Source organism: Megalobrama amblycephala, linkage group LG9 (assembly GCF_018812025.1).
Source record: "Megalobrama amblycephala isolate DHTTF-2021 linkage group LG9, ASM1881202v1, whole genome shotgun sequence".
NCBI lineage: Eukaryota > Metazoa > Chordata > Actinopteri > Cypriniformes > Xenocyprididae > Megalobrama > Megalobrama amblycephala.
In genome coordinates this window covers 40,409,526-40,437,382 of record NC_063052.1, presented here as the reverse complement: position 1 = coordinate 40,437,382, position 27,857 = coordinate 40,409,526, and the positions used below count along the sequence as shown (strand labels likewise).

Sequence of the window (27,857 nt, the reverse complement as noted above, 5' to 3'; positions counted from 1 at the left end):
AACTGTGACTTGACTCGGTCTGCGTCTCAATGTGCATACTATCCATCCTAAATAGTATGTGACACTAGTAATATTCCATACCATTTAGGGCAGATAGGGTGGATAGTATGCACATTGGGATGCAGGGTTGGTGTTGTTGTGGCCGCCATTTTGTGAGTGCTTTCTAGTACGGCAGCAATTACATGAATAGCTGAAGTGTTGCATTCCTCTGCGACACCCACAGTAAATGGAGAGCCAACAGTCAATAGCAATTGAGTGATGAACACGGTCCCTCTCGTCTAAGTTTAGTCTGAAGAGGTTGGTTAACGGCATCACAAAAAAAGTCTATCAGCTCACAGTCCGGTAGATCTGAACAGTACGCAATGACCAAATATTATCTAATGTAATCCTCCAACAATCGTGTGCCCTCCTTCAGCCATAAAAACAATTGTGCAATGTTCCTACCGGGCCAGTGTTCTCCAGAAAAGCTGTTGGATCCTTGTTTTGGCGAGGTCTTCTGTTTATACCAGTGACTGCAGAGAACAAACAGTGTGTGTGTGTGTGTGTGTGTGTGTGTGTGTGTGTGTGTGTGTCAGGTGACCACAGGTTTGGTGGTATGGGAAGGTTTAAGGTGGGTTAAGGGGTAAAGGAAGGGTCAACAGTGTAATTGCAGAAATTAATTACAGATTATAGGAGATTATGCCTAGCGGATGAATGTGAGTCTGAATTGTTAAAACGACCAAAAATTTATTTTAAAATGTCTTTACAGCATCACTGTTGTGATGCATATCACTGCATATGTGATTTCTAGTACTGTAAAACATTCTTTAATGTATTTTACATCTACTTCACATTGATAATTCATTCTCTACTGTACTTTGATCCAGAGTGCTGAGAATGATCTTTTCTTTCTTTTAGGCCCTCCCATGAGAAGACGTGAGTTTCATTCACTAATATATATTTACTTTGTCTAATCATTTATAGTCCTATATATGATTCTGTAATGTATTTTACTCCTGTTTCACCCAGAGTGCTGACATGATCTTTTCTTTCTTTTAGGTCCTCCCATTAGAAGAGGTGAGTTTCTTTTAGCTTACTTGAATACGGAATGTGAGTTTCCTGCACTAATATATATTTACTTTCTCTAATTGTTCAGTTTATTTAACACAACAAAGCAACAAATGAAGAAGTATCAAGTTCAGAATTGCTAAAAACACAAACGACATTAAAAAGTTACTGTCAGTGTACAGCATCACTGTGTCCATGACTAAATGCATGAACATGTTTTTATACTGTACAAACTACATTCTCTCCCCCTACAAACCTACCCATCACAGGAAACTGTGCACATTTTTATTTTCTCAAAAACACTCATTCTGTATGATTTATAAGCTTTTTGAAAAATGGGGACATGAGGTAATGTCCTCATAAGTCACCCTCTCCTTGTAATACCTATGTCATACCCATGTCATTATACACATTTGTCTCCTGATGTCACAAAAACTTACACACACACACACACACACACACACACACACACACACACACACACTGTTTGTTCTCTGCAGTCACTGGTATAAACAGAAGCTATCTTACATTCTATCTTACACTCTCATGTAATCAGTCAAGTTGTGAATCAGAGATCAGGACTGTGTCATTAACATTCATCTCTGTATCCTTTTGCCTTGGAATTAGGTTGTCCACCTTCAGGTGAGTCCATGTACAGTATATAAAAGTGTGTGTATTTTAGAAAACTATTTGTCATTTTGATAAATTTAGGTATATCAGTGCTGTTTAGGTTTGTGTCAGATTAAAACATTGTTTTAGTCTTCAAGAAGAATCAGAACAATCAGAATCATATTCTGTGCCAATAATGTTTCATATTTTGCATGAGCGGTTTATGAGTCAAGAATTGATCTGCAAAGGTTTACATTTATTAATATGAACAGCTTTTGTAAAACTCATCTTTATTTTGGCTGTTTAGTTTCATTATGTCTTTTACATTTTAAAGGTGTTTTGCTCTTTGTCTGTAATTCAACACTGTCTGTGTTAATTTTCATTGTTTCAGAGCAAGAGTTTCGGGGCCTGTGGTCAGAAAGTGAGTCTGAATTGTTAAAATCTTCAAAAAAAGTCTTAATGAATTTATTAATTTGTTATTTCCATGAACAGCTTTTGTAAAACACATCTTTATTAAAGTGAGTCTGAATTGTTAAAATTCTCAAATGTATTAATAAATATGAATTTATTAATTTGTTTTTATTTCCATGAACAACTTTTGTGTTGACATGTTCAGTTGTTTTCACAATAAGTAAGTTTACATCCAGTATTGTTTACTTTAATTGTTACATTTAGCACAACAAATCTAAATCTGAATATGATCAAATACAACATCATTTCACTCTCAACACGGATCAAAATGATCTTATGTGGAAAAGTTAATCTTCTGAAATCTGTACATAGATCACTCTGGTCATAAACTGAAGTGGCAAGATATGACATGAGGAGACTGACTGTCTTAATATTTCTTATTTCAGTTCATCCTACAGCCACTGTTACACCAATAGAACCAGAACTGGTGGAGGAAATAAGTGAGTCTGAATTGCAAAAAAGGCCATAAATTAAAACCCTCTGATTTAAAAAGGTTTGGTTTACTGTCACTGTACAACCTCACTGTGTCCATGGCTAGATGTTTAACAACCATCATTTGATTAATTTCATCATTTCATTCTGAACTGTCCATCTTTAAATACTGATTTAGATGATGAAAACCCAACAGATCCCAGTTCAGAGGAGATTTACAGTAGGTCCTGAACACACATTCACACACACACTGTAACGAAGCGGGACTCAGGGTAGGATCCATTTGCAAGCTTTTATTAAACACAGTTTGTAGTCAGACAGGCAATGGTAGAACAACAGCAGACAGGTATGGCAGAGAGTAGACAGAATCGTGGTCGGAGAACAGGCAATAGGTCAGGGCGGGCAGATAGCAATCACAAGTCCAAAACAAATCAAATATTCCAAAGGACAGGCAGCAGAGAATCGTATACAGGGAACAAACAGGATCAACAACAGGCAGGCAAACAAGATAACAGACGCTCAGAAATGTAACCTTAGTAAACAAGACCTCGTAATGAGTGTGAGGATGTGAATGGCTTAAATAGTCTGGGTAATGTGCTGCAGCTGGGTGTGGTGATTAGTGATTGGTGGAGTGAGTGCAGGTAATTACCAGGGAGGATGATGGGAACTGAAGCCCGGAAATGACTGGAACTGTGACACACAGGTTTTGTACACTGTAGTCACTTGTATTAACAGATCTTCCTAAGATGTTGTTCATATGTTGTTCAAATGTTTTTCAGATGTTGTTCAGGTCTGTTTTATTAATGGTTCCTCTCTGTCTCGTTTATTGGGTTTAATAGTTTTTATTTTCAGTCAGAGAGACACTGGATGTGAAATCTGTTTTTGTTTTTTCAGCCATGGAGAGAGAAGACACCGATCAGAACACTGTTACCCAGAATGCCCTGCTGTTACCACCGCCAAGTAAGATCAGTAGTTTCCCCTCAAATTACACTGACTTCATTGTTTTTAGAAACAGATTGTTTATATTAGCAATTTGATACATTTTCCTGATTTTAGCAAATAATTCACCACACAAAACAGACATTAATACTAACATCAGATTAGAGGTCACACTTTATATTAGGTATCTTTTACTATACTTATTTTTAGTATCTTCAATATAAATCAGACTACTTCTTGAACTGAGTTTAAGTTGACACTTGTCTCTCACATGGGACATCATCTTCATCTAACTGTCCATGTAAGAACACACAACATTGTAAACCTAGTGGTTACTCCAGGATACTACATTATTGTGTTGATGTTGTACTGTACTGTACTGTTTTACTGCTAGTGAGGTGTGATACTGGTCAGGTGAGGACAGGTTTGGTGGTATGGGAAGGTTTGGGGTGGGTTAAGGGGTAAAGGAAGGGTCAACAGTGTAATTTGCAGAAATTAATTACAGATTATAGGAGATTATGCCTAGTGGATGAATGTGAGTCTGAATTGTTAAAACGACCAAAAATGTATTTTAAAAAGTCTCTACAGCATCACTGTTGTCACATATGATTTCTAGTACTGTAAAACATTTTTTAATGTATTTTACATCTACCTCACATTGATAATTCATTCTCTACTGTACTTTAATCCAGAGTGCTGACATGGTCTTTTTTTCTTTTAGGTCTTCGCAGTTCAGAACGTGAGTTTCCTGCACTAATATATATTTACTTTCTCTAATTGTTCAGTTTATTTAACACAACAAAGCAACAAATCAAGAAGCATCAAGTTTAGAATTGCTATATACGACATTAAAAGTTACTGTCAGTGTACAGCATCACTGTGTCCATGACTAAATGCATGAACATGTTTAATAACCATCATTATATTAATTCTGAACTCCATCAGTGGTGCTCAGATGTGCAGCTTTAAATGATTCAGATGATGAAAACACCACAGATCCCAGTGTAGAGAAGAACACACACACACATACACACACAGTTTGTTTTCTGCAGTCACTGGTATAAACGTCTCGGGTTACGAGTGTAACCCCTGTTCCCTGAGTAAGGGAACGAGACGCTACGTCGAATGATGTGATGGGAACCCTCTGTATTTTGTGTTCGTGAAGCACCTCTGTATCCAACCAATGAGAAAGACGTGACGTCAGAGGCGGGTGACGTCACGGACCAGGAAGCTATAAAGCATAACCGGAACAAAGCACGCTAGCTTCTGTAATATGTCTGAAGCAAGCGCTCCAGGTATGTAGGAGGTACGGCAACGTGACGTAGCATCTCGTTCCCTTACTCAGGGAACAGGGGTTACACTCGTAACCCGAGACGTTCCCTTTCGTGGAAACTATCGACGCTACGTCGAATGACGTGATGGGAACGCTGTCCCATCTACGCCGTGTCTCCAAGTGCCTGGCTGTTATCTTGTAGAACTCTGGCACCCGGAGTAACACTTAAATTAAGATTATAAAATCTGATGAAGGTGTGCTGGGATGACCATCCAGCCACACCACATATGTCATCCAGGGCAGAACACCTCAAGTATAATGGGACCTGGGACCCTCGTTGGTACTTTTGGGACATAGCCCGGTCTGGTGTGTAGAAAGGCCTTAATCATACCAGGCGCAAATTCTAAACATGATGGAGCGACTGACAGCGCTTGTAAATCACAGATCCTCTTTAAGGATGAAACAGCTAACAAAAGGATGGTTTTTAGTGTAAGGAACTTATCCGACACTTCTTCTATTCGTTCAAAGGGAGCCTCGGCTAACCCTTGGAACACAATAGTTAGATCCCAGGTAGGGGTTTTTGTGCGCACCGCAGGTCTCAACCTGAGTGCGCCACGGAGGAAGCGTATAACTAGGGGGTCTTGGCCCACCGAGGAACCCCCCTACAGGGTTATGATAAGCCAAAATGGCTGCAATATAAACCTTCAGTGTTGAAGGAGTTAAACCTTCCGAAAACTTTTCTTGAAGGAACTGTAGCACGTAGCTGATAGGAGACTGGACAGGGTCCAAATTATGTTGTCCGCACCATGTAGTGAACAACTTCCATTTGTAAGAATACAGCTTCCTCGTGGAGGGAGCTCTGGAGTGAAGGATGGTCTCCACAACCTCAGTTGGGAGACCAGATTCTATGAGCCTAGCCCCCTCAGAGGCCAGGCCCACAGTTTCCACATTTCCAGGCGGGGATGGAGAATCGTGCCGCCCGCTTGAGACAATAGATCCTGTCTGAGAGGAAGCTCCAAAGGAGAGCCGCGAAGTAGTGATATTATGTCTGAAAACCATATTCTGGTCGGCCAGTAAGGGGCCACCAATATTAGGTCGACCTTCTCCTGGCGAACCTTCTCCAGAACTCCCGGGAGCAGTGCGACTGGGGGAAATGCGTACAGGCGCAGCCTCGGCCACGTCTGTAGCATAGCATCCAGCCCTAGAGGTGCTGGGTGCTGCAGGGAATACCACAGAGGGCACTGAGATGACTCCTCTGTGGCAAATAGATCGACTTGAGCTCAACCGAAAGTTTTCCATATTAACTCCACCACCTCTGTGTGGAGTTTCCATTCCCCCTGTCTCACGCTCTGCCTCGACAGAGCGTCCGCCCCCACATTCAACCGCCCAGGGATATAAGCTGCTTTCAGCGAAAGGAGCTTTCCCTGGGACCAGAGGAGGATGCGACTGGCCAACTTGGATAATAGGCGAAACCGCAAGCCCCCCTGATGGTTGATGTATGAGACCACCGCAGTGTTGTCCGTACGGACCAACACATGGTGATCTCTCAGGTCTGGGAGGAAGTGTTTCAGAGCAAGAAACACCGCCATCATCTCCAGCCGATTTATGTGCCAGGAGAGCTGATGGTCCTCCCAAAGACCCTGAGCCGAGCGACCACTCATGATCGCCCCCCAGCCCGTGAGAGAAGCATCTGTCGTAAGCATTACGCGACGACAAGAAGTCCCCAGCATGGGTCCCTGGGACAGGAACCAAGGCTTCTTCCACATGACCAGAGCACGAAGGCATCGCCGCATGACTTTGATCATGCGAAAAGGATTTCCCCTCAGAGAAAACCCCTTGGTCCTGAGCCACCACTGTAAGGGTCTCATGTGCAGGAGGCCAAAAGTAATAACATTGGACGCGGCTGCCATCAGACCCAACAGTCTCTGAAACTGTTTTACAGTGAGTGACTGGCCTAACTTCACCCCATTCACAGCCCCGAGAATGGAACTCGCACAAGCAGGGGACAACTGCGCCTGCATCGTGGTGGAATCCCAGATTACTCCTAGATAGTTTACAACCTGACTCGGGACCAACACACTCTTTTTGGCATTGAGCCTCAGCCCAAGCCTTTTCATGTGCGACAGAACAACATCTCGATGTTGAACTGCCAACTGTTCTGTTTGAGCTAGTATCAACCAATCGTCGATATAGTTCAGCACGCAGATGTCCTGGAGTCTCAGCAGAGCCAGTGCTGCATCCACGCACTTCGTGAACATGTGGGGTGAGAGAGATAGGCCGAAGGGAAGAACCTTGTATTGGTAAGCTTCTCCCCCGAAAGCAAACCTGAGGAACTTCCTGTGAGAAGGATGGATGGATACATGGAAGTATGCGTCTTTCAGATCTATCGCTACAAACCAGTCCTCGGACCTGATCTGAGGAATGATCTGTCTGAGTGTAAGCATTTTGAACTTCAATTTTCTTACAGATCGATTTAGTACACGTAAATCTATAATCGGACGCAACCCTCCAGCCTTCTTTGGAACAATGAAGTAGCGGCTGTAAAAGCCCGACATTTTGCTGGGAGGGGGAGCCCTCTCTATAGCCCCTTTTTGCAAAAGCGCCGTAACCTCCTGTTCCATCACCAGAGACTGGGGGTACCACTGTGGGAAGCACTCCTTTGAACTTGGGCGGACGAGAACCGAACTGAATTCTGTAACCCTGTTCTATCATGAGCAGCACCCACTTCGAAATGTTCGGGAGACTTTTCCATTCTTCCAAATATTCTACTAAGGGAACCAGCCTCTCGAGACTCTGGTGTTTTTTGAGCACTTGGCTCGTCTATATGACGCGGCGCACCGGCAGACAAACGAATCACGTGCTGACCGACCCTCCTCGGAGGATCGGCGGAGACCGCTGTGCTCTGACGCACACTGGGTGGCAGGGTTGACAGGACGGTCCCCTGAGGGCACCGGGAAGGACCCGATATCCGAATCCTCCCGGAGGGGGCTGCCCTCGAGAGATCCTGCACTACAAATGTCAGGACCTCTTCTTTGAAGCCTTCCGGGAGATAATGACGGTCCTCAGATCCGTCCTACCTCCGGAAGGCTTCGCCTGTGCCGCCCAACCCGGTCCCCAAGATCTTCATGGGGGAGTGCGGGAGGCGACACTGGCCTTCTGTTGCGCCCTGTGGGCTGAGGAGCTGACTGTCGACGACAGTTGACATTGCATCGCCGAACAGGCCATCAGGAGACAGCGGCGCGTCCAAAAGCATATTTTTATCTCTCTCCTTGATGTCAGAGAGATTAAGCCATAGGTGTCTCTCCGTGGCCACCAGGGCTGCCATAGAGCGGCCGATGGATTTGGCCGTCTCCTTGGTGGCCCGGAGAGCTAGATCTGTCGCCTTTCTTATCTCGTGCAACGCTTCAAAGGACGCTTCCCCGCTCTCATCAATTTCCCCTAGCAGGTCGGCTTGATATGCCTGCAGGATTGACATTGTGTGAAGGCATGCAGCCGCCTGACCTGCCGCTGAATAAGCCTTGCCCACCAAGCTAGAGGTTGTCTTTAGGGGCTTGGTGGGCAGCGTCGGAGTCTTATGGGACGATGCAGACTCGGGCGAGAGATGGCTCGCAAGCGTCTCTTCGACCCAAGGCATCGCCCCGTAGCCATGACGTTTCAGCCCAACTATATTGCTGTATAGTGATGTTTGTGGGCTATACAGTCTGTACTGAACTGGTCTCTTCCACGACCTCGACACCTCGATGTGGAAGTCGGGAAAAAACGGCAGACCCCGACACTGAGGTAGTGACCGCACTGGAAGAAACCTCTCATCTAACTTGCTTTTGGTTTTACTTTCAGCTTTCTCCGCGGGCCTGTCAATATTCAGCTTTTCTACTGCCCTGGTCACTACCTCTAATAGCTCCTCATATGCAGGGGATGAGGATGGCGGTTCCTCATCGACGCTCTCCACATCAACCTCCTCGGAGGAAGATATGTTGAGCATCGGTGTCTCCCTTCGGGGGGAAGAAACCACTACGCGTGCTTCCGCCACCAAAGGAGAGACACTGGGTCTAGCAGGTAAGGGAAGCGATAGGGCAGCGCCCGTCTCTTACCCCTCTACTAGATCCATCTGTGAACCCCACGAGTGCAGCCTTCGCTGTGCCTCGGCAGCAGGTGGACAGGTGGACCAGACCCGCGGGGAACACTCGCCTCGGCGCCCTCCTCAAAGAGCGCCCGGCGAGATCGCAGCGCTCTGAGGGTGAGCCGCTCGCAGTGTACACAGACAGCTCCCTCGAGAGCCGCCTGTGCATGCTCAACCCCCAGGCATTTCACGCACATCTCATGTGTATCTCCCGTCACAATGAAACATGGGCAGGGAGGAGTACACTTTCTGAACTGCTGCTTTTCCGCCATTTTATATATGTGTGTTTCTTATTGTGCTTGGAAACTCTTGTTCTCAGACGAAGAGACCACAGTGTGTATAGACAATAAAACAATAAATAAGACAGACAAGATACAGATAGCGCTTGCTGAAGACAACAGAAGCTAGCGTGCTTTGTTCCAGGTATGCTTTATAGCTTCCTGGTCCGTGACGTCACCCGCCTCTGACGTCACGTCTTTCTCATTGGTTGGCTACAGAGGTGCTTCACGAACACAAAATACAGAGGGTTCCCATCACGTCATTCGACGTAGCATCAATAGTTCCCACGAAAGGGAACAGAAACTATTTCAGATGTTAAATTATGTTTTGATTTTTGTCAGATCAAAAAAATGTTTTAGTCTTCAAAAAGAATCAGAACAATCAGAATCATATTCTGAGCCAATGTATATTTTGCATGAGCTGTTTGTCAAGACATTGATCTGTCATTAACACTCTGAGGTCTGAAAACGCGCCGGCGCGTTTTGCAGGTTTTTTTTCACATTGCAGCAAAACAGACTTAAAATACTCCGTCATTTTTTGTCATAGAGACATAAGTAATATATCAATTGAAACTATAGAATATCTTCTTTTATTTGTATACACTCAGAGTAAAAACACAATGTTGTGCTTTTTGTAAAATAAAGAAAACTAACATGATGCGTGATTTCTCCTCTCCCTCTGAACGAAGTCCAATCTGATAGTTCTCAGAAAATGAACTGTAACTTAGTGAATACTAATCACAGAAAAGTTAAACTTATGTCTAAAAAAACGTTAAGATGTCAGATTTTAAATCATTTAAGTCAAATCGAAAACAAACCTTCTGTGTTTATGTAATCTGTATGAAAAGAGAGGCATGTCAGAAGTCCGTGATTCAGCTCATTATCTGCTAATGCAGCCACGCCCACGGAGCCAGCGCTATTTAGACGCAAATTCAGAGGCAATACATGCATTCATCGTCTCAATCGTGTATTTATTGTCTTGAAAAGTGTTTATCTGGATGTAAAAGTCATGGTTAGGGAGCTCTAGAAGACATGCAGTTAGTTCCTGTTTTCGTTTCTTCTACAGATGAGTTTTTGTTTCTTTAGCGCCCTCCGGCTGCAGTATGAATTGGAAACTCCATTCATGGAATAGCCTCTTCTTCTTTTAGATGAATTTGTGGACTAAAAATGCACAGAGAGCGCCCTCCGACTTCAAGGATGAATTGAAAACACCAGCGCTCATAGTAATGACAATGAATATTAAATAAATATAACTCCTCTGTATAGAAAATTGACATAAGCATATGAGAATCCAATATTTCTCCAAATGTGCATGCTTTTAAACTAAAAGCCTATATTCAGACTCTTTGCATCACAGAAATACATTATATTTTAAAGTATAATATAAAACCATTACTTTATATTGTAATAATATTTTTCTGTATGTTTCATATATCATGATGAGCTTGAGACATCACAGAAGGTTTTTTTCACAGCCTACCTGACTGAAATGCCTCATTAATATGCAAGTCATTTCAGCTCATTACTATCCAATTCTTTTGTCTTCTCAGGTGAGAATGGCCCATTTTTCAGTGGTGATTCACGCCTCCATGCATACTGTGTTTCTTGGCAAAAAGTGTCTTACAAAAACTAAATCAATATATTGTTTTATATGAAGGAGTAGGCAGCATAATTTTTACATAATTTTGAAGCAAAAACTCTAGTCTACAACCTCCAATACCCAAAAGTCTTGTGAACACAGATTTAATATACTTATTTTGGCCTTATTTCAGTGACTTAAGTTTTTTGTTTTTTCAGTAACCACGCATAAACATTATTCCTTCAAAAACACAAACATGTACATACATGTTCCTCACATATTATTGTAGCCTAGTTTGTGCTGAATACAGTGTAATTACACTTTTGTCATTTATATGTTTATGAACAACTGAAAAAAGCACAAATGTCAGAGCATATCAAAACTTCTCCAGGCCCCAAATCAGCCTCAGACTCCAGAGGGTTAAATCTTTACATCTCATTCTGATGATGATAAGCTGAAGTCAGATGAAGAGACTGACTGTTAAAATGTATTATTTCAGGTGATTTGCTGGAAGTAACAATATATGCGAATAAATCTAACTCTTTTCAAAAGTACAAATCAGAATAAAATAACTTATTGACAAATTAGGAGCATGAATTTGTGATATTAATCTTTTGCCATTGACATTATCATTTATAGTCCTATATAAGATTCTGTAATGTATTTTACTCCTACCTCACATTGATAATTCATTCTCTACTGTTTCAACCAGAGTGCTGACATGATCTTTTCTTTCTTTTAGGTTCTCGCATTGAAAGACGTGAGTTTCATGCACTAATATATATTTACTTTCTCTAATCATTTATAGTCCTATATAAGATTCTGTAATGTATTTTACTTCTAACTCACATTGATAATTCATTCTCTACTGTACTTTAATCCAGAGTGCTGACATGGTCTTTTTTTCTTTTAGGTCTTCGCAGATCAGAACGTGAGTTTCCTGCACTAATATATATTTACTTTCTGTAATTGTTCAGTTTATTTAACACAACAAAGCAACAAATCAAGAAACATCAAGTTCAGAATTACTAAAAACACAAACGACATCAAAAGTTACTGTCAGTGTACCGCATCACTGTGTCCATGACTAAATGCATGAACATGTTTAATAACCATCATTATATTCATTCTGAACTCCATCAGTGGTGCTCAGATGTGCAGCTTTAAATGATTCAGATGATGAAAACACCACAGATCCCAGTGTAGAGAGGAACACACACACACATACACACACACACACACACACACACACACACACACACAGTTTGTTCTCTGCAGTCACTGGTATAAACAGAAACTTCTTCAGATTTTAAATTATGTTCTGATTTTTGTCAGATCAAAAAATTGTTTTAGTCTTCAAAAAGAATCAGAACAATCAGAATCATATTATTATATTATCATTTATAGTCCTATATATGATTCTGTAATGTATTTTACTTCTACCTCACATTGATAATTCATTCTCTACTGTACTTTCATCCAGAGTGCTGACATGATCTTTTCTTTCTTTTAGGTTGTGACATTGAAATATGTGAGTTTCCTGCACTAATATATATTTACTTTCTCTAATTGTTCAGTTTATTTAACACAACAAAGCAACAAATCAAGAAGCATCAAGTTCAGAATTGCTAAAAACAGAAACGACATTAAAAGTTACTGTCAGTGTACAGCATCACTGTGTCCATGACTAAATGCATGAACATGTTTAATAACCATCATTATATTCATTCTGAACTCCATCAGTGGTGCTCAGATGTGCAGCTTTAAATGATTCAGATGATGAAAACACCACAGATCCCAGTGTAGAGAGGAACACACACACACACACACACACACACACACACACACACACACACACACACACACACACACACACACAGTTTGTTCTCTGCAGTCACTGGTATAAACAGAAACTTCTTCAGATGTTAAATTATGTTTTGATTTTTGTCAGTTAAAAATTGTTTTAGTCTTCAGAAAGAATCAGAACAATCAGAATCATATTCTGAGCCAATGTATATTTTGCATGAGCTGTTTGTCAAGACATTGATCTGTCATTAAATCTTTACATCTCATTCTGATGATAATAAACTGAAGTCAGATGAAGAGACTGACTGTTAAAATGTATTATTTCAGGTGATTTGCTTGAAGTAACAATATATGCGAGTAAATCGAACTCTTTTCAAAAGTACAAATCAGAATAAAATAACTTTTTGACAAATTAGGTGCATGAATTTGTGCTTTTAATCTTTTGCCATTGACATTATCATTTATAGTCCTATATAAGATTCTGTAATGTTCAGATGTTGTTCAGATGTTGTTCATATATTGTTCAGATGTTCTTCAGATGTTGTTCAGGTCTGTTTTATTAATGGTTCCTCTCTGTCTCGTTTATTGGGTTTAATAGTTTTTATTTTCAGTCAGAGAGACACTGGATGTGAAATCTGTTTTTGTTTTTTCAGCCATGGAGAGAGAAGACACCGATCAGAACACTGTTACCCAGAATGCCCTGCTGTTACCACCGCCAAGTAAGATCAGTAGTTTCCCCTCAAATTACACTGACTTCATTGTTTTTAGAAACAGATTGTTTATATTAGCAATTTGATACATTTTCCTGATTTTAGCAAATAATTCACCACACAAAAGATTAGAGGTCACACTTTATATTAGGTATCTTTTACTATACTTGTTTTTAGTATCTTCAATATAAATCAGACTACTTCTTGAACTGAGTTTAAGTTGACACTTGACTCTTGCATGGGACATCATCTTCATCTAACTGTCCATGTAAGAACACACAACATTGTAAACCTAGTGGTTACTCCAGGATACTACATTATTGTGTTGATGTTGTACTGTTTTACTGCTAGTGAGGTGTGATACTGGTCAGGTGACCACAGGTTTGGTGGTATGGGAAGGTTTAAGGTGGGTTAAGGGGTAAAGGAAGGGTCAACAGTGTAATTGCAGAAACTAATTACAGATTATAGGAGATTATGCCTAGCGGATGAATGTGAGTCTGAATTGTTAAAACGACCAAAATGTATTTTAAAAAGTCTCTACAGCATCACTGTTGTCACATATGATTTCTAGTACTGTAAAACATTTTTACATCTTATTTTACATCTACCTCACATTGATAATTCATTCTCTACTGTACTTTGATCCAGAGTGCTGACATGATCTTTTCTTTCTTTTAGGCCCTCCCATGAGAAGACGTGAGTTTCATTTACTAATATATATTTACTTTCTCTAATCATTTATAGTCCTATATAACATTCTGTAATGTATTTTACTTCTACCTCACATTGATAATTCATTCTCTACTGTACTTTGATCCAGAGTGCTGACATGATCTTTTCTTTCTTTTAGGTCCTCCCATGAGAAGATGTGAGTTTCATTTACTAATATATATTTACTTTGTCTAATCATTTATAATCCTATATATGATTCTGTAATGTATTTTACTCCTGTTTCAACCACAGTGAACAACATTATTTCAGTAATCTCATACAAACCAAAAAGACTTTAAGTACAAAAGTAACAAAAAAGTCCTTGATTGCAAAGGTTTACATTTATTAATATGAACAGCTTTTGTAAAACTCATCTTTATTTTGGGTGTTTAGTTTCATTATGTCTTTTACATTTCAAAGGTGTTTTGCTCTTGATCTGTAATTCAACACTGTCTGTGTTAATTTTCATTGTTTCAGATCAAGAGTTTCGAGGGCTGTGGCCAGAAAGTGAGTCTGAATTGGTAAAATATTCAAAAAAGTCTTAATTAATTTATTAATTTGTTATTATTTCCATGAACATCCACTATTGTTCACTTTAATTGTTGTATTTAGCAGAACAAATCTAAATCAGAATATGATCAAATACAACATCATTTCACTTTCAACACAGATCAAAATTACTTCATGAACAAAAATTAATCTGTACACAGATCACTCTGATCATAAACTGAAGTGGAAAGATATGACATGAGGAGACTGACTGTGTGAATATTTCTTATTTCAGTTTATCCTACAGCCACTGTTACACCAATAGAACCAGAACTGCTGGAGGAAATAAGTGAGTCTGAATTATTATAAAGACCAAATGAAAATAAAAAGTTACTGTCACTCACTGTACAGCATCACTGTGTTGATTATTAAATACATTAACATGTTTAATAACATGATCTCAGGCGCAGAGAGATGTGCAGGTTTGGGTGCAGCTGCAAATGATGATTCAGATGAAGAAAACACCACAGATCCCAGAATGGAGGAACACAGTAGGTCCTGAACACACACACACACACACACACACACACACACACACACACACACACACAGTCACTGATATTCTTCATGTTGTTCAGATGTTGTTCAGGTGTGTTTCATTAATGGTTTCTCTCTGTCTCTTTCAGCTGAGGAGGTTCATGACACTCAAAGTCTTTGTGACACTGAAGCGACTCCAGCAGCAGCTCGAGGTCAGAACATCTGAATTCATCTCTTATCTGACGCTGATTCTTCATCTCACTCACTGAACGTGTCTGTAATGACTTTTCTAGGTGCAATGGGCTCCAAAATCATCTCTCTGCCTAACTTTGGTGAGTTACGGTGGGTTTAATGGTTTTTATTTTTAGTCAGAGAGACACTGGATGTGATTTTTTTTTTTTTTTCCAGCCATGGAGAGAGAAGACACTGATCAGAACACCGTTACCCAGAATGCCCTGCTGTTACAACCGCCAAGTAATGTTAATAGTTTCTCATTCATTCTCATTCAAATGTCACTTCATTATTATGTCAAACATAACAATATCTGTGCTGATTATGAAGACATTATAATGCTGTTATTCTGTGTTTCAGGACGCTGCAGATCCAAGATCGTTTCACTGCCAAACCTCAGTAATGTTTCAGTTCATTTCAACTAAAGATGAACAACATATTCATGCTTTAATTCATTTACACTTTAAATATTTGCTGTTTAATTTGAGTGTTTTTATAATCAGAAACACAACTTCTCAGGTTTTAAATGGCTGTGAGTTCAAATGAAATCTTGTTTTGTTGTTTTCTTCAGCTCAAGACAGAAAGGACAGCGATGACTCCAGTTAAAGATGTTCAGGTTGTTTTGAAGAATCAGATCTAGAGCTTTACTTCCATCATCAATGCCAAAAGAACATGGAAACCTGAACATCACAGTCATCTGTGCTTGTTTCATTATAAACCCGTGGCCATTAATGTGAGGTTTTTACGTTTAAGAGCTTCAGGAGGTCAAACACCAGATCAACATTTGGGCACATGCTCAATGAACCAGCAAAATGATGTTACATTTATTTACATATTAACATATTTGAATTTATTGTTTCACTTGTATTAAAATCCCGGTGAGCACCATCTACCTCTGGAGGAGTGTTTTTTTTTTCAAACACATGACAATTATTGTCTATGTTTGTATTAGAAATTTGTTAATTAATCACTAGTTCATTAAAGCATTGATTTCAAAAGGTCATTTGTGAAATGACATTGCTAGACCTTAATAGTAATGATCTGTCGTTAAGTTACAGTATCATCCTTCCCTGTCCCCGACCTTCGGCTCAGATTCCCGCAGGAGACAGAAATGTTGTGACATTTTATTTCAGTAACACTCTGGATGTGCCTCAAATTTAGTTTACATTTATCTGCTACAAATGACAATAGTTTAGAAATCCTCTACGTATCTCTGTACAACAGAATAAATGGTAAACCTTCCTCACTAACAGAAAACATTTTGAGCATGAATTTATCGTGTTTAAATCATGCCATTCCCATTTTCATTTCAAGCATTTAATGTAAAATTGGCCAAAGAATTAAGCATCAGATTATAAACCAGATGTAATAGTTTGATTTCTGACTCTAAATACTTTTTATCCTTTAAATCCTTTAAATGGTTAAACAGATTTTTCAGGAGGATCTCTCCCATTTCACTGCAAAAACATAAATGCTCTGTGTCTTATTTAAATGTCATTATTTTCAGTGGAAACACTTCTTTGTCAGTGTTATTTGACGGGTTTAATTAACATCACGTTAATCATCACTGTCCATCTGAATGAGTTTCTGTTTAGTATCTTTGATTTTAAACCCATAATGCTATAAACTTCCTCTGGTTTAGTTTTTAAAGGGGAAAAATCCTGATCTTACAGAAAGTATGCCTGTTTTCAGATTAATTGTGTGAATGAGAAAATCTAAAGTTATGTTGCTGAAACATGATTAATTAAAATATTCCCCTTTATAAAGCTGTTAAAGCATGTTGCATTTATTTAAACTGCAAATGTAAATGGGAATTTAAAACTGTTTTGGCAAATGTGAAGTGCATCGCTCTATATAGAGACTTTCTTAATAAGAAATCCATAAAGATCATAAAAGCTTATTTGCTTTTTGCAGTTTTTTAAATATATATTTAGGCCTATATGGTTGTAGCCTTATTTTTATTTTTATATTATTACCTTTGATTGACACCTGTATTTTATGTTATTTATGCATACGTAACTGTAAGTGTAATATATGCAATTGAACGAAAGTAAGTAATGTTAATATTTCTTGAATTATTTATACAGTATATGCACTCTGGCCACTTTATTATGTACACCTGTTCAACTGTTCATTAGCTCAAATATCTAATCAGCCAATCACACTGCAGCAACTCAATGCATTTAGGCATATAGACATGGTCAAGACGACCTACTGAAGTTGAAACTCAGCATCAGTATGAGGAAGAAATGTGATTTAAATGAGTGTGAACGTTGGAAACTGCTGATCTACTGGGATATTCAATAACAACCATCTCTAGGGTTTACAAAGAATGGTTTGAAAAAGAGGAAATATCCAGTGAGTGGCAGGAGAAGATGCCCTGTTGATGCCAGAGGTCAGAGGAGAATGGCTGGACTGGTTCAGCTGATAGAAAAGCAACAGAACGTCTAATACCGAGGTCTGCAGAAGAGCATCTCTGAACAACCTTGAAGCAGATGAGCTCCAGCAGCAGAAGACACACCGGTGACACTGAGAATAGCAAACTGAGGATACAATTCACACGGACTCACCAAAACTGGACAAGATTGGAAAAACTGAGTGTCGAATCCTGCTGCGACGTTCAGATTCAGAATTTGGGGTTAACAACATGAAAGCATGAATTATCCTGTCTTGTATCAGCGGTTCAGGCTGCTGGTGGTGTAATGGTGTGTTATATATTTTCTTTGCACACTTTGGGCCCTTATGTCACAGACACGTCAGGTTCCAACATCCACCAATCACAGCGCACGCCATCCCCAGAGTACTGATCACCGCCACCTGCACCTCATCATTGCACTCATCAACAGCACTATAAAGAGCACACACACACAGCACTCCATGTCCGGTCTCGTTCGCATATACTTCAGTAAATGCTTACCTCAAGGACTCCTCATTCCATACCTACCTGTCTCCAGCGTGTGTGCCTCGTCTTCTGTGTGGGTGTGCTCCAGTCAGCTCCAGTCACCTCCAGCGATCTCCAAGCTCCAGCGTGTACATATCTGAAAGGAAAAGGACAGTAACTATCTCCATCATTATCATCAAATCATCCATTGACTCTACTCTGCTTACCTGTTTCATGCACTATGCTCTACTGGTGTCAATAAACGCAAGTTACCTGTTTACATCTGTGTCTGCCTCCTGTGTACCGTAACAGAAGACCGGACCAACACCGCAGACCCAGTATGAGCCAACCGGATCCATTTCAGGCCCTGGTGGATGCTCTCCGGCGAACCCTCATCGCCAATCCACCGCCACCATCTCCAGTCACTTCTCCCTCACCTGCACCAGCGAACACCACAGCCAGCACAACAGGATCTTCTTCACCACCACCGTACGCCAGTCCCATGGCCAAACCGGCGCTCAGGATTGGCGGAGGATTGCAGCGGAGATGGTCCTGGAGATGCAGCCGCACCTGTACCCGAGCGAAACATCCAAAATCGCCTTTATCATCTCTCAGTTAAGCGGCAAAGCATTGAAGTGGGCCAATTCCATCTGGTCACAACGTGGTGCAGTGACACAGTCCTATCCGGCGTTTATTTCCCACTTCCGGGAGGTGTTCGGAAAGCCGATAACGGACTCGTCTGCTGGTGAGAAACTCTATAATTTAAAACAAGGATCAATGTCTATTTACGAATATGCTATGCACAAAGCCCTTTGTGGATTTTTATGTTGATGTTGTTGTGCTCTGCACAGCCTTTCTGTTGAACTTTATTCTCAATAAAAGCTCAGTCAGCAGTTGTTCGTCGACCCAGACCTCTTCCTTCCCAGACACGAACTTTAACTGTACTACACTGGTGCCGAAACCCGGGAAGGAAGACGGGAGTACGCCGCCATGCAGTCATCGTCCTCCACCCCATTTGCGGACGTCATCGCGTCCCTCGCGGTCCTGCACCAAGAGCAACAACAAGCCCTGCTGGGTCTGCGCCAAGACCAGGAGGGGTGTTACCAAGCCATCCTCCGGACCCAGCAGGAGGACCGCGAGGCGTTCCGGAGCTGGATTGACCGGGAGGTTCCTCGGGAGCCCCGCAGGCAGCCAGCTGTGCCTGCCCACCTGCCGTTAAATAAAATGGGCCCACTGGACTATCCAGAAGTTTTTCTCGAGCTCTTTGAGAGGTCCACCGAAGTGTGTGAATGGCCGCGGGACCAGTGGTCTATGAGGTTGGTCCCGCTCCTCTCGGGTGAATCACAGGTGGCGGCACAGCAGCTGCCAGTCCAGAACCTCCTGGTCTACGACGACCTGCGACGGGCCATCATCCAGCGGGTTGGCCGGACCCCGGAACAACATCGACAACGCTTCCGTTCCCTCGACCTGGGTGAGTCCGGCCGGCCCTTCATGATGGCCCAACAGCTCCGGGACGCGTGCCGCAAATGGTTGCTGGCTGAGGGAAGCGACGTGGATCTGGTCATCGATCGCGTGGTGCTGGAGCAGTTCATCACTCGGCTCCCGGAGAAGACGGCCGAGTGGGTCCAGTGCCACCGCCCCACGTCGCTGGACTCAGCCATCCAATTGGCGGAGGACCACATGGTGGCGTGCCAAGGGGTCGGCGAACCCCTTCCAGCTGTCTCTCTCTCTCCTTCTCTTTTGTCCCCCTCTCTCTCTAGACCTGTCCCTCTTCCCAGGTCTCGTCCGCCCGACCCACCTCGCGTTCCGCCCCGGGGGCGGGGCGGAACGGCCCCAACACCGCTCTATGGCCCCAGGGGGGCGGGACTCACTGCCGCCGGGACGGGCCCCACTCCTGCTTCTCCCCTTTTTCCGCGTCAGTCGTTCAGCCCACTCTCTGCCACAGGAGCGGCGGGCAGGTCTGGGCCGGCTTGTTGGCGGTGTGGGGACCCGGATCATTTTGTGGATAAAGGTCCGGTTATGGAAGTTGGGACCATGATCCGGATCCCCGACCGTCCACAAGCTGCCCCTGGTCAAGCTGGCGAGTACCAGATACCTGTGGGTATCAAGGGGGGTACCTATCAGGCCTTGGTGGACTCGGGCTGTAACCAAACCTCGGTCCATCAAAGCCTGATTTCATCCGGGGCTTTGGATACAGGCCGCATTGTTGGGGTTCGGTGTGTGCACGGGGATGTGGTGAAATATCCTGTAATGCCCGTCATAATTAAATTCCGGGGACAAAAGCATAGTGTTGAGGTTGCAGTTAACCCGCACCTCCGGCATCCGATAATTTTGGGAACAAATTGGCCTGCGTTCAGTCAATTATTGGGTTATTTATGCTCGGATGCCTCTTGGGAAAAGAAAATGTGGGGTAAGCGGGCGCGAGTGCAGGCAGGAGAGACTGATCAGGTACCGGAGAGCGCTGCTGCAGGGGAACAGAGTGAAGCCAGAAGACTAATTCTTCCGGAGCGCGATGATTTTCCCGCTAAAACATGCGTTTGAAAAGGTCTGTGTGATTGATGGTCAGCCTCTCCAGCCTGCATGTCCGCTTGCTTATCCATATTTCGCGATTATAAAAGATAGGTTGTACCGAGTGACCCAAGACACTCAGACAAAAGAGGATACAACCCAGTTATTAGTTCCAAAGAGCCGCAGGGAAATGCTTTTCCACGCGGCTCATTCTAATCCAATGGCGGGGCATTTAGGACAGACGGCGACACTAAATCGGCTCATGACCCGATTTTTCTGGCCAGGCATTCACGAGAATGTACGCAGGTGGTGCGCGTCTTGTCGTGAATGCCAGCTGGTAAACCCACCGGCCACCCCAAAAGCGCCATTGCGCCCACTCCCATTAATGCAGGTCCCCTTCGAAAGAATTGGTATGGACCTCATCGGGCCATTAGAACGATCAGCAAGGGGACATCGCTTTGCATTAGTCATTGTTGATTATGCAACGCGATATCCTGAGGCAGTGGCGCTCCGCAACATTTCCGCTAAGAGTGTTGCGGATGCACTGTTTCGTTTAATCTCCCGAGTGGGGATTCCAAAAGAAATCCTCACTGATCAGGGCACGGCGTTTATGTCACGCACGTTACGCGAACTGTACGAATTACTGGGCATTAAATCGGTTCGTACCAGCGTCTTTCACCCACAAACGGACGGGCTGGTCGAACGTTTTAATCGCACGCTTAAATCCATGATTCGTAAGTTCGTTCAAGAAGACGCCAAAAATTGGGATAAGTGGTTAGAACCTCTGTTATTCGCAGTGCGAGAGGTCCCGCAAGCCTCCACGGGGTTTTCCCCCTTCGAGCTTCTCTTTGGACGCCAGCCTCGGGGGGTGCTGGATGTCCTAAGGGAGGCTTGGGAGGATGGACCATCTCAGGCCAAAAACGAAATTCAGTATGTGCTGGACTTGAGAGCAAAACTCCACACTTTGGGGCGGCTATCAATGGAGAATTTGTTACAAGCCCAGCACAGACAGAGCCAGCTGTATAACAGACGATCTAATTTACGCAAATTTGGACCGGGAGAGAAAGTACTTGTATTGCTCCCTACTTCAAGTTCGAAATTACTTGCAAAGTGGCAAGGACCCTTTGAGGTTACGCGGCAAGTGGGCGAGCTCGATTATGAGGTAGTACGGTCTGACAGGAGGGGGGCACGTCAAATTTATCACCTCAATCTCCTTAAAAAATGGAATGAGGCAGAATCAGTGATGCTGGCGACGGTGATTAGCGGGGAGGATGATCTCGGGCCAGAGGCGAATGTAAAAATTCAATCCCTCGCTCTGACCCCAGGAGGAGATCACCTCTCGCCCTCCCAGCTCACTGATCTATCTAAGTTGCAAGCGGAGTTTGCAGACGTGTTCTCTCCCCTGCCGGGGCGTACCAACCTCATTCAGCACCACGTCGAGACGGAGCCAGGCGTGGTTATTCGCAGCCGGCCGTACAGATTACCTGAGCACAAGAAAAAGGTAGTTCAGGGCGAATTAGAGGCAGTGCTTAAGATGGGAGTAATAGAAGAGTCCAGCATTAACTGGGGGGGTAGTGGGGCTGCAGGCCGGACGGCTCCCCGGCCTGAGTCGGGCGGTGGGGGTATGTGGCGAGGGGGGCGTGGTTCAGTGAGGTCTGCAACCGGAGAGAATAGCGGGAGACGCTTGGTAAGTGAGTGGGTTGTATACAAATCACGAACACCTGTGTCTCGTTCTAGTGATTGGCGCGGAGACGGGATAAGATGCCGTGAGAAGCAGGAGTTGGGGAGAGAGAGGGGAACTGCTGACTGAGGCACAGCGCGCTACTTAGAGTGAAGCCCTTGTGGATTGTGACTACCGAATCTGGAGTGAAGCCCTTTGTGGATTTTTATGTTGATGTTGTTGCGCTCTGCACAGCCTTTCTGTTGAACTTTATTCTCAATAAAAGCTCAGTCAGCAGTTGTTCGTCGACCCAGACCTCTTCCTTCCCAGACACGAACTTTAACTGTACTACACACATATCGTCAAGGATTGGAACCTCGGGTACGGCTGCATCTCGCTGCATGCGAGGACTCCATCGGCCTCGAGAAGTTCATCCAGCTTTCCATCCGCTGTGCCACTCGCATGCAGGCGTGCCTCCAAGAGCACCAGGACCAGTCACTTCCCAACACGCTCCTCTGCCAATCCGAACCCGTCAGCCCCCCAGAACCAGCCAACGAACCCATGGATGTTGAGAACTCACGTTTATCACCTACTGAGCGCTGCCGTCGGCTGACCCTGAACTTATGTTTGTACTGTGGCGCTCCTGGGCATGCGATTGCGGCGTGCCCCACACGACCTCCTCGACCCATGGTGAGTGCCATCATTCCTTCTACTCAAAGGATGAAACCACTCACCACTGTCGTCAATCTTACTGATCTCTCCCTCTGTGCTACATCCATCGAGAGTCCAGTTGAACAACGCTCCATCGACATCCCCAAGTGTTACGCCCCCTTCAGCAATGTCTTCTGCCCACAGAGGGCTTCCAAGCTGCCTCCACATCGGCCATGGGACTGTGCCATCGACCTGCTTCCGGGTGAACCAGTGCCGAAGGGTAAGATCTACCCACTATCCATCCCGGAGGAGAAGGCCATGGAGGATTACATCAAGGAGGCCCTAGCCCAAGGATACATCAGACCGTCTACTTCCCCTGCTGCTTCCAGTTTCTTCTTTGTGGCTAAAAAGGACAGAGGCTTGCGGCCATGTATTGACTATCGCTCTCTCAACAAGATCACCGTCAAATTCAGGTATCCCCTTCCTCTCGTCCCAGCGGCCCTGGAACATCTCCGTGGTGCCACTGTGTTCACGAAGCTGGACCTCCGCAGCACGTACAACCTCATCCGGATACGTGAGGGGGACGAGTGGAAGACCGCCTTCATCACCCCTACTGGTCACTATGAGTACCTTGTCATGCCGTATGGCCTGGTCAAGGCCCCCTCCGTATTCCAGGACTTCATACATGAGGTGCTCCGGGAGTTCCTCAACCGCTTCGTCCTAGTCTACATCGACGATATACTCATCTACTCCCGGAGCCAGGCCGAACATCGGCGACACATTGCAGAGGTCCTCACCCGTCTACGCCAGTTCCATCTATTCCTCAAAGCAGAAAAGTGTTCATTTCATCAACCAACCGTCTCCTTCCTCGGATACATCATTGACCACAGTGGCATCCGGATGGACGAGAGGAAGGTGGAGTCCATCACCAACTGGCCAGAACCCACTACCATCAAAGAGTTACAGCACTTCCTTGGATTCTCAAATTTCTACCGTCGATTCATCAAAGACTACAGCTCCATCACCCATCCACTCACCAGCCTTCTCCGAAACAAGCCCAAGTCTCTGTCTTGGAACCCAGCAGCAACCAACGCCTTTAACCGCTCCCTTACTCCTTCACCCCGATCCAGAACAACCCTTCATCGTAGAGGTGGACGCCTCTACCACCGGAGTGGGAGCGGTGTTGTCGCAGCAGCAGGGGACGCCAAGTAGACTCCATCCATGCGCCTTCTTCTCCCGCAAGCTCAGCCCGGCAGAAGTCAACTACTCCATCGGTGACAGGGAACTCCTAGCTGTAAAGCTTGCCTTGGAAGAGTGGAGGCATTGGCTGGAGGTAGCCAAACATGCGTTCCTGGTGCTAATCGACCACAAAAACCTGGAGTATCTTCGTTCTGCCAAAAGGTTAAATCCTAGACAAGCCCGCTGGGCCATGTTCTTCTCCCGATTCAATTACACCATCTCCTATCGCCCAGGTTCAAAGAACATCAAAGCAGACGCTCTCTCCCATCTCCATGCTCCAGAAGAAAGGACAGAAGAACCCGAGCCTATCATCCCGAGCTCACTCATTGTAAGCCCCATCACTTGGTCAGAGGAGACCATTCCCTCCTCCAATGCCTCCACAAACCCTCCGCCGGGCTGTCCACCTGGCTTGCTATACATCACCCAGACACGACGCACTCCAACCATCCACTCAGCTCACACGTCACTAGGCACTGGTCACCCAGGGGTAAATGAAACCCTCTCGTTGCTGAAAGAACACTTCTGGTGGCCAGGGATGGCATCTGATGTCAGAAGGTACGTGCAGGGCTGTCGGGAGTGCGTCATCTCCAAGAGTCCTCGTCATCTGCCAGCTGGGAAACTCCTTCCTCTGCCCGTTCCCAACTGACCATGGTCACACCTAGGAGTGGACTTCATAACTGATCTCCCTGTTTCAGATGGAAATACCTGCATCCTAGTCATCATAGACCGTTTCTCCAAATCTTGTCGTCTCATTCCACTACGAGGATTGCCCACTGCCATGGAAACCGCAGAGATGCTCTTCAACCATGTGTTCAGGTATTTTGGGATACCAGAGGACATTGTATCTGACAGAGGACCCCAGTTCATCTCCAGAGTGTGGAAGGCATTCCATTCCCTCCTAGGTGTGGCCGTCAGCCTAACTTCGGGATACCATCCGCAGTCGAACGGGCAGATGGAAAGGAAGGTCCAGGAGATCGGCCGCTTCCTCCGTACCTTCTGTCATGACCACCAGGACTGTTGGAACCAGTTCCTGGGTTGGGCCGAGTACGCCCAGAACTCTCTCCGGCAGTCGACTACAGGACTCACACCATTCCAGTGTGTACTCGGCTACCAACCCCCACTGTTCCCCTGGACCAGGGAACCCTCTAATGTTCCGGCAGTGGATTACTGGTTCCGAGAGAGCGAGAGGGTCTGGGACTCAGCGCACCATCAGCTGGAACGAGCCCTGCGCAGACGCAGAATGACAGCTGACCTTCGACGTTCCAACACCCCTGTCTTCCAGCCCGGTCAGAAGGTTTGGCTGTCCACCCGGGACATCAGACTGCGTCTGCCCTGCAGAAAGCTGAGTCCCAGGTTCATTGGCCCATTTCCCATCATCAAGCAGGTCAACCCAGTCACTTACCAACTCCAGCTACCACAAGGGTACCGCATTCACTCCACTTTCCACGTCTCACTCCTCAGACCTTACCACCCTTCTGCTCTCTCCACAGGACCTGACGTGGCTCCCGCTGAACCCCCCCTTCCACTCATCCTGGAGGATGGCGCGGCATACGAGGTTCATGAGATTTTGGACTCCCGGCGTCGTGGTGGTCAGCTGGAATACTTAGTCGACTGGGAAGGATACGGCCCCGAGGAACGCTCATGGATCCCAAGAAACGACATCCTTGATCCTAACTTACTCCAAACCTTCCACGACAACCACCCTGACAGACCGGCACCGCAGGGAAGAGGACGACCACCACGGCGTCGGGGTCCTCGGCCCTCAGGAGCGGGCCGTGGAGGGGGGGGTACTGTCACAGACACGTCAGGTTCCAACATCCACCAATCACAGCGCACGCCATCCCCAGAGTACTGATCACCGCCACCTGCACCTCATCATTGCACTCATCAACAGCACTATAAAGAGCACACACACACAGCACTCCATGTCCGGTCTCGTTCGCATATACTTCAGTAAATGCTTACCTCAAGGACTCCTCATTCCATACCTACCTGTCTCCAGCATGTCTCCTTCCCTCTGTGTGCCTGGTCTTCTGTGTGGGTGTGCTCCAGTCAGCTCCAGTCACCTCCAGCGATCTCCAAGCTCCAGCGTGTACATATCTGAAAGGAAAAGGACAGAAACTATCTCCATCATTATCATCAAATCATCCATTGACTCTACTCTGCTTACCTGTTTCATGCTCTATGCTCTACTGGTGTCAATAAACGCAAGTTACCTGTTTACATCTGTGTCTGCCTCCTGTGTACAGTAACACCTTAATGTAATGTAAATATTAGATTAAGCTGATAAAGAGAGCAAACAATAATGTTTCCTTCATTCCACTGCAGCTTTGAAAGTGTTTTATTATATTCTTAAACTTTTACCGTCTAGTAGTTTGCCACATGTCAAAGGGAAAAAAAGAGGGGAAAATGAATTCCTGACTATTTCTGATTTGTTTACCCGATTAATCAATTTAATTTCCACCCACTATTGTCTTTCAGAAGTGATTTTTTTGAAAAGCAAGCATAACCAGGTAATTAATATGTCAATCAAATGAAAGAATAGACTGGAGTGAAAATATAATGTGGGTAGATCCAATGCTAGATCCTCATTATCTAGCCTATCCAAGTTTGTACTGTCCAAAGTACAGGACTCCTTCCAAAGTGTTGGCACAGTGAAGGATGTGGACTGATTTAGCTGGTGGTTTTTGGATTCGGTTTTGGATTAAGCAGTTGTAATTGCGGAAGAGTCTTGAGCAAAGGCCCGAACTAAACTACAGTCACATGAATGATCTAATCACCTCAGACACGTGTCAGTTTATATAACTGCACTCTGTGTGACCCACTATAATCTGGATTAGAAATGTGATCTTTGGATTGAAGTGTTTGGGAATGTTTGACATTCATAATGACACTGTTCACTGGAGAAGATGGTAAATGACACAATGCTGGCCTCTGCTGTACAGACAGTGTCAGTGCACATGTGTAAAGACTATTGTAGAGACACTATTATAAATGTGTCAGATATTATTAGGAAAATATTTCAATTTTATTACATTACATTATTACATCATTGTTTCTACTCACTATTCACTATAGCACTGTGCTGTTTGATGTATTATTTATTTATTCAATGTATTTATATAGTTTAAAATAAAGTAAATAAAATTGTATTCTTATTTAATAAATACATTAAATATCATATTTTTATTAGTATTTTTTATTAAATTAATATTTAATGGTATTAAATGATTTGTTAAATGCATTTAATAGATTATGTTTTTAACATAAGATTTACAATTGGTTTATTAAAGGTGTTTTTATGTATGTGAAGCTGAGTTTAGTTTTCGTTGCATTTACAGTTTTGACCAGCAGGCGTCTGCATTTTAAACTGACTTTTTTTGAGCAGTTGATTCAAAGATTCAAAAAGTTTTTTTTCCTCCCATTATGTTACACAGGTTGAAACTTGCCAGGTTTGCTGTTTTCCCTTTTAAACTGTATTGAAATGATAAACTGTGCTTTTGTGACTGATTATTATTTTCTTTATCTCTCAGCAGCGCCTTCAAATATTCTCAGCCCTCTTTAGTCAATAATGCAATCTGTGGGAAGAAATGGCCAAGCTTCTTCAAAGTTTATGTGTCGGTTTGCATTTGCTGACAATGGTAAATGTGGTTTCCGTCTTCTCTCATCATGACATTTGTTGCCCC

The 27,857-nt window shown here is 43.8% G+C and overlaps 1 protein-coding gene across 8 annotated transcripts in view; it reads left to right on the top strand.

Moving 5' to 3' along the window:
• LOC125275914 (hereditary hemochromatosis protein homolog) overlaps window positions 1-27,857 on the top strand; it is an 87,691-nt gene that overhangs the window by 22,486 nt on the left and 37,348 nt on the right. For 5 of the 8 annotated variants that reach the window (XM_048203254.1, XM_048203246.1, XM_048203249.1 and 2 more), the window contains 22 exons: window positions 898-915; window positions 1,039-1,056; window positions 1,675-1,689; window positions 2,048-2,077; window positions 2,514-2,567; window positions 2,738-2,779; window positions 3,454-3,519; window positions 4,220-4,237; window positions 11,491-11,508; window positions 11,662-11,679; window positions 12,262-12,279; window positions 13,208-13,273; window positions 13,943-13,960; window positions 14,115-14,132; window positions 14,453-14,482; window positions 14,760-14,813; window positions 14,929-15,015; window positions 15,151-15,213; window positions 15,295-15,333; window positions 15,410-15,475; window positions 15,593-15,631; window positions 15,804-16,998. In XM_048203254.1, coding sequence (XP_048059211.1) covers window positions 898-915; window positions 1,039-1,056; window positions 1,675-1,689; window positions 2,048-2,077; window positions 2,514-2,567; window positions 2,738-2,779; window positions 3,454-3,519; window positions 4,220-4,237; window positions 11,491-11,508; window positions 11,662-11,679; window positions 12,262-12,279; window positions 13,208-13,273; window positions 13,943-13,960; window positions 14,115-14,132; window positions 14,453-14,482; window positions 14,760-14,813; window positions 14,929-15,015; window positions 15,151-15,213; window positions 15,295-15,333; window positions 15,410-15,475; window positions 15,593-15,631; window positions 15,804-15,838 — 830 coding nt within the window. In that variant the 3' untranslated portion in view covers window positions 15,839-16,998. Of the gene's footprint in view, window positions 1-897; window positions 916-1,038; window positions 1,057-1,674; window positions 1,690-2,047; window positions 2,078-2,513; window positions 2,568-2,737; window positions 2,780-3,453; window positions 3,520-4,219; window positions 4,238-11,490; window positions 11,509-11,661; window positions 11,680-12,261; window positions 12,280-13,207; window positions 13,274-13,942; window positions 13,961-14,114; window positions 14,133-14,452; window positions 14,497-14,759; window positions 14,814-14,928; window positions 15,016-15,150; window positions 15,214-15,294; window positions 15,334-15,409; window positions 15,476-15,592; window positions 15,632-15,803; window positions 16,999-27,857 lie in introns of those variants that run through there. The other 3 variants (XM_048203250.1, XM_048203248.1, XR_007186534.1) reach the window with 3 other exon arrangements.